At 45.0% G+C, this 9,837-nt stretch overlaps 1 protein-coding gene across 1 annotated transcript in view; it reads right to left on the bottom strand.

Annotated features, from left to right (window-relative positions):
- Positions 1-621: 621 nt before the first annotated feature.
- LOC138249314 (extracellular calcium-sensing receptor-like) overlaps positions 622-9,837 on the bottom strand; it is a 32,167-nt gene continuing 22,951 nt past the window's right edge. Inside the window, exons 5-6 of the mRNA XM_069203273.1 lie at positions 4,997-5,120; positions 622-1,544 (exon numbers count right to left, since the gene is read on the bottom strand). Coding sequence (XP_069059374.1) covers positions 622-1,544; positions 4,997-5,120 — 1,047 coding nt within the window. The remainder of the gene's footprint in view (positions 1,545-4,996; positions 5,121-9,837) is intronic.

The following is a 9,837-nucleotide window of genomic DNA, read 5'->3' as shown; positions in this document are numbered from 1 at the left end:
GCAGTGTTCAGTGTGGCTGGATAGATGAGAGCAGTGTCCAGTGTGGCTGGATAGATGGAGAGCAGTGTTCAGTGTGGCTGGATAGATGGAGAGCAGTGTTCAGTGTGGCTGGATAGATGGAGAGCAGTGTCCAGTGTGGCTGGATAGATGGAGAGCAGCGTTCTGTGTGGCTGGATAGATGGAGAGCATTGTCCAGTGTGGCTGGATAGATGGAGAGCAGTGTCCAGTGTGGTGCGTGAATCTGGAGAAAAAGAAAATAGAGACTTTCTGGCTAAAAGATCCAGTATTCATGTCCTCAGGCCAAGGAAGCTGGAACTCAACCCTATGCTTTGTGCACATGATTAACTTTAATGATGATACCACTCAGATGGGTAACAGAGAAAAGTTAATAATAATTGAGCTTGTAGTTCCATTTGCCAGTTGTTAACCACCAATGTGTCAGTGTCTTTAATAAGCAAAAATACATGTCTACACACTTCTTATTTCAGGACTTACGATTCCAATTGTGCAAATCGTTAACAATGCTGAAAGGACAAAAAAAGCACAACACTTCACAGTGTAGAGAGAGATAAAGGATACAATAACCTACTGTGCTGCAAGGTACAATATTTGTGGTGCATCTTATACTCTTGTTCTATTAATAAAATGTGCTTTCCCTACTAAATGTTGTTTGGTATTCCTATCTGGCCTCAGCATAATAATATAACACTTGGGAAAGAATATGCACCCCAGCAGTCCTGCACTGGAGCACAGGATGGCAAACACCTCCACGGCCACCATGTATTTTCCCCGTGTGCTCAGGTATGCTGGGATGAAGGAGATCCACACACTGACAAACACCAGCATACTGAAGGTGATCAGCTTAGCCTCGTTGAAGCTTCCAGGCAGATTCCTTGAGAAAAATGCCACTATAAAGCTGACTGTGGCAAGGAGGCCCATGTATCCCAGCATGCAGTATAAGAAGATGGCGTCTCCTTCATTGCACTGCAAGACAATCTTCTCATTATAAGAGACTGTGTTCAGTTCTGGAAAAGGTGGAGATCTCAGTAACCAAACAACACAGATAAGAACTTGTATCAGACAGCAAACAGAAATGACCCATTTTGGTATACTGGAGCCCAGCCATTTCTTTGCTGTGCTGTTGGGCTGTGTTGTCGTGAACACCATGATAACAGTAAGTGTTTTTGCAAGAACTATGGAGACATTCAGGGAAAAAATGACTCCAAAGGCTGTCTGCTGGAACATGCAGGTGAGCCTCCTGGGATGGCCGACCATCATGAAGGCGCAGAGAAAGGAAGCCATGAGGGTGACCAGGAGCAGATAGCTGAGCCCACGGTTGTTGGCTTTGACAATGGGGGTGCCTCTGTATCTAATGAAGAGAAATAGGACAGATGCAGCCAGAAGGACCAGGGCAGCGGCTGAGGCCAGGAGAGTTAGACCAAGCGGCTCTTCATATCTCAGAAACTCAGTCAGCTTCGTGATGCACTGATCACGCCTCTCATTCGACCATTGGTCATCAGGACATTTTAGACACTTTGCTGTATCTGGAAAATAGGAGGGTGTAGTTGCATATTTTTAGAGAGGTTTTGTAAATAAGGAAATGGAAAAAAAACTTTTTATCCTGCAGTTTAGTAATGAATTTCGCTGGCAAGCAGTGGACAAGTACATTTGAAAGAATAATGGATATGTTTTATTTTCTAGTACTTTTTATTAGCTAGCCATCACTGTGTCTTTTGTGTCCGAGGAATGTGTACTTGATTTCCTACACCGAATAAGTTTGGAATTAATCCTTTTGTACGCTAATTAACCTCAAGGTAATTGCTAAGTATTTTCACAAACATTTGGCTTATAAGATGTAGGTAGAATTGGGTGTTATTCAAAGAATGTACAAAATAGTGACATCACCAGAAAATGTACCAAACACCCACACAGCAGATATAGTATTTGGAAACCCCATATGCAAATGTGTGCAACAAATGCAGAGACTTCCCTACTGTAGGGAGGTGTATGCAGGGAAACTGCTTGTCTTGCACGGTATTTCTGATGGATGCTTCTGACTGCAGATTCTGACCTTTAGAATACTGACACCAAGCTGGATTTGGAAACTTTTCATAGTAGGTCTCCTCCACACCACTAGGTGGTGCCGTGCTGCTTCACATAGGCTTCATTCACCACCACCCACCAGAAAGTGACGAAATGGACCTTCATATTAGCACCCCTCCTACGAGCCAATGTCAATTCCTTTCTTTCTGCTGCTTCAAATGCCGATCCAGAGCTGTGCTTTGTCTCATTGGTCATTTGACAACTCCCAAACCGCAATCCAGTGTTCAAGGAAACAAAATCCCCTCCTAAAACTACATACTTCAGACCATAATGTGATTGCATAAAATAGATGTTGGTCATAGACTGGCACTAGATGTAACTTTGATACTTGGGTTTGGGGCATGATGCCAAGTCTTGCGATGGGTGCGCACCCATGCACCCGAAGGAGATCCAAGCCTGCAAAGATATATGGCACCGAACATAGTACGAGGTCGCAGGCCTTACATAAGTCCCTCTCGCGCTCCAAGTTGAGTCTGCAGACCAGCCTCGAGGCTATTCCTGCAAGACGTGGCCTTCACAGTTGCAATCCTCCAGTAAGTCAAAGTCCAAACAGAAGCATCAGAAAGCGAAGCAGAACTTCACCACATCCCATCACTCTATGAAAAGAGAAGTTGCGAGGGCGTAAATGTGCCAATGAGTCTTGCTCGATCTCCATCTCACACTTTATGCAATGCGCCCAGGTTCTCCGGGCCATTGGCAAATCCTCAGCAAGTTGATGTCTATGGACCAACCGTTCACTACCACCTGACTGAGGTAACGCTCTAGATCTGCTACAGTGCTCCCAGTAACCATAAAACCTGAGTCTGAGCTCCTGTTTCCCCTACTGCAGTTCCGCCATTTTAGGCTCCACTGTGTTTTGGCTAAGACTCTGGGTTGCCAGATGACGATGGTGGGCATGGGGATGATTTATTATGATGACAGCCTTTGCAAGGCCAGTGAGTGTGATACTTCCCTCTGATACAGGGTTTAGCCTCTTTGGCTCCCAATAGATGTGGATGCTTCCTTTACATTTTTAATTTGATGAGCAGCTGAGGTCCTGGACCTACAACTGCCTTCAGTTGTAGTCAAGACAAATGTATTTATTGAAGTTTTGCAACCTGGGCCAGCCTCTTCTGAGCCCTTGCATCTATTTCATGAGGCCCTTACTGACACCTTGTAGGGCACTTGGTCCAAGTCCTGTTTGTGTCTGCTGGTGAATAAGCAGATGACCAGTCTCCATAGACCCACCTACCCACCACCAGACAGTGATCTCAAAAGGTTTGAGGCATTCAGGAAATGAATGTTCTATTCAGCTACCCTAGCACTGAGGACAAGTTCAGAATGTTCATGCCGGCCCAGGATCCGGGCAACTGGATGGTGGCATCGGACCTGCAGGATGCATTTTTTCATATCTCCGTCATGCAGTCTCACAGACGTAACTTGTGGATCAGGGTAGGCCAGGAGCCTTTTCAGTTTGCAGTGCTGTCTTTCTGTCTCATCAATGGTCCTTTGGTGTTCACAAAAGTGATAGTCAGGGATTCTTGTTCTACTTTCTCAACCGGTGGCTGTTGAAGGCAAGCTCACCTCAGTAATTCGTAGACCTCCAGACAATTGTAAACAGCCTGAAGTCACTGGGGCTCACGACCAGCCAGCCTAAAATGAACCTGATGCCTTTGCCGAGGGTTCCTTTTACAGGGGCTGTCTCGGACACAGTGCAGTTTAAAGCCTTTCCTCTGTTCCAGGACATTTTGGCTATGATTCAGCACTGAATCTCAGTGAGAGTAGCTCTGAAGCTTCTTGGCCTGCTAACCTCCTGCCTGCTGCTTGCAGACTACACTAGGTGAAATATGCAGGCTCTGGAGTGGAATCTAAAGACCCATTGGGCCCAGCACCAAGGCAACTTCTCAGATGCCATCCTTGTTTCTGAGAGGAATCACGCAATCTGTATTTGTGGCTACTCAACTGCAATTTGACCAGTGGGAGACCCCTCTCCCGTCTCCACCCTTGCTGAGTTGGGGAGGTCAATTAACCTGTTTATGTTGCAGCCATTTGTCTGGCGCTTATGGTCTTCCTGACATCCATCATAGGGAGTCTTGTGCACGTTTTCACAGACACCACCACTGCCATGTCGTAATGCAACAAGCATGCCAGAATAGGACCCTGCATGCTGTGCAAAGAGGCTCTGCGCCTTTGGAGTTGGCTGGAGCTTAACGACATATCCCTAATCGTGAACTACCTAGTGGGATCCATGGCCTTTAGGACAGATGAGCTGAGCTGGTGCATCACACATAGGGTCTGCATCCCGAGCTGGCACAAGGCCCCTTTTGGCAGTGGAGGTAACCCTAGCTAGCTCTTTTCACCACTGTTGAGAACGTGCAGTGTCAAACGTTTTGCAAGTTTGAGCATTGGACTCCTGTACGCCTTCCCCTCTCCTGCCCCAAGTTCAGAAGAAGATCAGGAGCGATGGGGCCCAAGCCATTCTAATGGCTCCCGGATTGGGCATGAGTCCTGTTCCCTGATCCGTTTGAGATTGAGCAGTGTCACCCAACTTTGATTGTAAAATTTATGAGCCTTCATACGATGAAGTAATCTCTACAGATATGACCGACCTGTATGGTTGTTTACTATCTAGGTCTGCACCGACTTCTTTTTGTTAGCTTCTTGAAAGGTGAGTAAATGTGTCATTATGAGAGTAAATATACACTTGCATGTTTAACTTGGCAATGTGTTGAGCATTGATACTGTGCCTTCAATATAATGGAGGGTGAAATTATTGCCTTCAGCCCCCCTTACACCTCAAATGGTTACACTGTCCAAGAGGAAAAGCACCGAAACGTCTGACTACACAACTGTACTTGTGTCAGAGATATCCTCGTGGTCCTTAACACCCTCAATGTAAGAAACCTAAGCCCACCTGTGTCATTGCTGATCTCTCCCTGGGAGCAGGGGACACAGTCGAAGCAGCACCTGGGCTCCCCTTCTCTGGCAGCCTCTCGGTACCCAGCTGGACAGGGGTCACTGCAGACCGAGCGTGGGATCTGCAGGAAGAAGAGAGGACTTTATTTGAAAGATGAAGGACATGGGCAACACATCCCTGCCTGGGCAGCATCAACATCTATCAACAGGGCTGCTGTATGTATTTTATTGGATGCTACCAAAAAGGGAGAGAGCCAGAGCTGGGTTCTAGCACTGTTCACAGTGGAAGATAATTGTGTCTCTCTCCCACACACACTTCCTTTCTCTCTCTCCGACAAAGGGGGTGTTGTACCTTGTATTTCACATAATCTGTCCTTTTCAGCACAGTTGCTATATTTCAAATAGAACAGTTGTATGTTTCTAGCTGTGACAGTAAACCAAAGGATCCTTACTAGACTATGGCCTCTGGCGTATTTGGCTGGATTTAGCAAGGCAGTGAATTTCACTCCTTACATTGTAGATCCGGCGTTTGTACAACTCTTAATTTGTGCAAGAAAAAGTCCAAGGGTAAAGCATTCTCCCAGGATCCTGTTGCTGAATGCCAGGGTTGCTGCCTCCTGAGGCTGCCTAGTCTTGACTCTGGCTTAGCCTCTCCCTTCTACCACCCTGTGCTTCTTACCTCTTTGTCACACTCTTCCTGGCTAGTTTTCATTCCTGTTTTTTCCCTCTGTCACTATTGTCCCATTTTTCTGTTCCTTTATCCCTTTTCTGCCTTTATCTGGGTGAGAGTGATGATGGAACTTGAATCCCAGTCCACACAAAATGGTTCAGTGCCCAGCACCTGCAACCTGCAACCACTAGCACAAATTAAGCACAGCATTTATATTACTGCCCTAAATGGAAGATAGGTTTACTAAGAGTATATATTCCGTGCTCTGTGTCCTAGCAAGGGTGCCATGTGCCCTTTACCAGCCTTGTTTGGGTGGTTAAAGGCAACCAAAGACAGGGTTCAGTGAGCTCCTAGCGCCTCTGTGTCCCAATAAAAGTGCACCTTCCCAGCTATTTATAGTGACAGCACCAAAGACCTACGCCCTACAGGTGAGAAGAGACAACTTGTATTGACTCCTTAGACTCCAAACGACACATACTCAAGTCCATAATTAGTTCACTGACTGATTGAGGATTGTGTCTGCTCAACTAATTCTTGCACCTGTTCTGTTCACCTTTCTTACCGGGCATTGTAAGCTCTTGGGCTGTGAACGCATGCTGTTGTCTGCCTTGCTGAAATGCACTTTTGCAGCGGTGCATTCGCCTGAAAGTGTCACAAAAGACAGGTGTCTCTGACTTGTTGGGGCAGAGTCAGTCACCATAGGCTACCTTTGGCACATAACTTAATGACATCTCTCAATCCTGTAACACACAAGTTAATTACAAAACACAACTCGCGGGATAAGGACTTAGGGGACCAAAGAGAGAGAAAGCAACAAAGGTGACAGGGCAGAAGGCTAATTGTAGCACAAGCAAGACAGTCCTAACAGCTGCTGCTTCCAGATGGCTGTTTCTGCACGTATTAAGCCTTTGTATTAACTCATTTTGGCCAACTCTAGTGTTGCTGGTGTAGCAGGGCAGATATGTCTTGCCCTTGGATGTATTTTCCCTGTCTATGCATGCCTGTATTTTCTGATGCTGCCTTTTCCTTCCTTGCTTGATGTTACTGCAGTCCTTTCTGAGCAACTGCATCCGGTGACCTGACAGAACCGCCTCAAAAGACCTCCTTGGCAAATTGGGTTTGGATGGAAACCTCCTGTGAAAACCAGAGACCAGTTGCAGAGCATGAACAATGCAGGTTCCAATGAGCCTTCTTAACACATCATATCTCTTGCATGCAATTAAACACTGTAACTGCCCACTACTCCACCTAGATTCTTGGATAGGGTCTGCCTGCTATCTAGGAGTTTTATGAAGTAACGTAGTTGACAACACTGAAGGAACATGGAAGAGAAGTGACATGGACATCTGTATTTTCCATTGCCCTGTTCTTTCCTTTTTCCTTGTTTGATGTTGTCACAGCCTTTTCTGGTCTACTGCCCCTTGTGACTTGATTTCACTAAGCAACAAAGGACAGACCCCAACACTTTGGTTCTCATTACCAGAATGATGGAGCGATATCCCTTGGGTCCTGGTGTTTTCAGAGTTGCTCATCATCCAAACGAGCTGGCATCCATTCGTATCACCACTGGAAGATCCCTTTGATGAGAAGTTCCCTAGGACAGTGATAGAGGATCCAACCACCACTGTAGTGAGTCTTTCAACTCTTTATCTCAATATTCATGGCCTCAAAGTTCTGTGATGCAAGCTTCCGTCAAACTCACAGGTGTGACCAGAGGGGATGCATATGATGCCTTGGCCCGAGTGCTGTGAATCCACACGCTGCCATGAGCCCAAGTAGTTTCAACCAGACGTACACTAGGACAGTTGACAATTAAGTGCCCTGTGTTGTGTTCCACTGCTTAGCACATTTCTTGAAGACTGCAACTGAGACTTCTGAAGAGTGAGTAGAAATCCATTTTTGTTGATGAAATTAGCACGAAGGTCTGCTCTGCTGAAGGGGCATGAGACAGGTAATTGCCCACCTAAGGGTAGATTAACCACCCTTGCAGATAAAAAAAAGAAAATGCCACCACTGCAACAACCATGTTGATGAACACAAGAGCGGCAAACTTCAGGTGAAATGGTAGCAATCTGAACTGAGAATGATCCTCCTGTAAGTAAAGTCTGAGAAATTTATCCTGGCTGTTTGTTGTAGGAATATGAAAATGTGCATCTTGGCGGCCGAGTGTCACCATGAAAACCTCAGATGCTATCAAGTGGATGATTTGTGGCAAAGTCTTCATTTTAAAGGGAGCAGACTTCACTTCACTTGAATGTTTCAAGTCTATCAGCATCTTGGGGATCAGGAAATCAATAGAGTAAACTCCCAATCCCAATTATAATGCACTGTGACAATTGATTAGTTCTCAAGTAAGGAATGAACAACTTAAGTCAGTGCCAACCTGTTACTGGGGCAGAATGGCCATAAGTTGGTTTTCCTGTTGATTCTGAAGGAGGGGAAGAAACCTCGATCTTGTATCCTATTCTGACCACTTGAAGGGCCCATTAGTCTGAGGTAGATAGTTTCCAAGCCTCTGTATAGTTATGTAGGCAACCTTCTACCAAAACTTCATGGTCCTTTTGGAAGGTTGACCTAAAGAATACTTCCTCCCATAACTCAAGATCAAAGAAGAGGGCATGTTTTGTTGCTGCTGATGTTATGTGATGGAGGAAGAATGTTCCTTCTCTTTAAACAGCCTATGCATCTTGTATTCTAACTCTAGACCAAACCGCTAGGTTCCCCCAAATGGCAAAAGAAGAGCAACAGTTTTTTGTGCTCTGTCAGTAGGCCGCCCATTTTGAGTAAGTTCCATTGTGCTGCAGTGGGGGGACCACTAACCAAAGGTGGGGCATGGACAGCATCAAAAGTGATATCCGAGAGTTCGATCTGATTGTCCTTCTCTTCAAGCAAAGCAGAACATTCATTGCCATGATCCACAGCTCTAAACAACTCTGTGAAATCTGTAATTTAGGATTGAGTAGTATATAACCCATGTATACTAGCTCTTAACAGGTGACACCACAGATACACATTTTGCAATGCATAATCTATCTTTTTATCTGCTAGATCTTTGAAGATTGCTTTCTCCACTATTTATGCTCAGCCAGGTTACACGCCATGGAATGCATAGAAACTGCTCTTGATAATTTATCCTCCATTTATGATAATATGTAACGAAGAGCCATGAAGCGTGGATGGACTGTTTTATCCAGATCCTTCCAGTTCCTAAGTATAGCATCCATAATGTTTGATGACTAGCAAGACTTTGTTGAGGAGTACACTGGAATTGAAGCAGCAAGGCTTTTACAATGCTCCAGTCAAATGACATCCCACGCATTTGCGATGATCCTATTCCTGAAACTCATCATGCATGCATTACTCTGCTCAGTATTTCTGCAAAGCGATGCAGCTCAGAGCCTGAAAAGCATACGACTCCCAGAAGAATGAACCAAAGTGCTGACAAGAAGAAAGATTCATGAGCCTACAACACACCTTTCAGAGATAGGTCTGGTGTTTCGACTTGTTTAAAGTGCATGGATCATTTTATTATCTCCAGCACCCCTTAGTTTGTGGACCCCCTTCTTTTATCTCCAAGCCCAGCACGAGAAGGCCAAACAGAAGTGAATTTGTGCAGGTCAAAGCCCAGCAAGGACTCTTCCCCCCACTTGCCCCTCTCCTCCCACCCCCCCTGATTTTCAGGTCCCTCTCTCAGTATGACACAGAAGAAACAAGGACATTGGGACTATAGCCTGTTCCAGCAGTCCCTGGACCACGTAAACATAATGTAGTGGCACACTGTTTTTTTTATTTGTTATTTTGGGAACACTATGTTGCAGAGCCACTCTTTTGATCACTAGCTCACTCTTCATCATAATAGGTCCATAATTCTGGGTCCTACCGTAAGGAGGCATGATAGCCACTGCCCCCGATTTCACATAGTGGAGTAGCCAGTACCAGGGGCCACATATAATGAAGTTAATCAAGTTTAATAGAATGGAATATGCTGTGGGAGTTTACAAAACATTTATTTGATGTAAAAGTGTATTTATGCAATGTAATAATTAAATTCATTTAATTTGAAAAACATGAGATATAATTATTCAAATAAGTTAGCTTCTGGGAAATTTGATGCTTGCATCGATGTGAGTAATAAAAAAAAATGAAAAGTGGAGAAAACCTCTCATAAA

The sequence above is a fragment of the Pleurodeles waltl genome, chromosome 8 (genome assembly GCF_031143425.1).
Source record: "Pleurodeles waltl isolate 20211129_DDA chromosome 8, aPleWal1.hap1.20221129, whole genome shotgun sequence".
In the NCBI taxonomy this organism is placed as follows: domain Eukaryota; kingdom Metazoa; phylum Chordata; class Amphibia; order Caudata; family Salamandridae; genus Pleurodeles; species Pleurodeles waltl.
The sequence above is the reverse complement of the archived record's forward strand: the minus strand, read 5'-3'. Positions and strand labels throughout refer to the sequence as shown.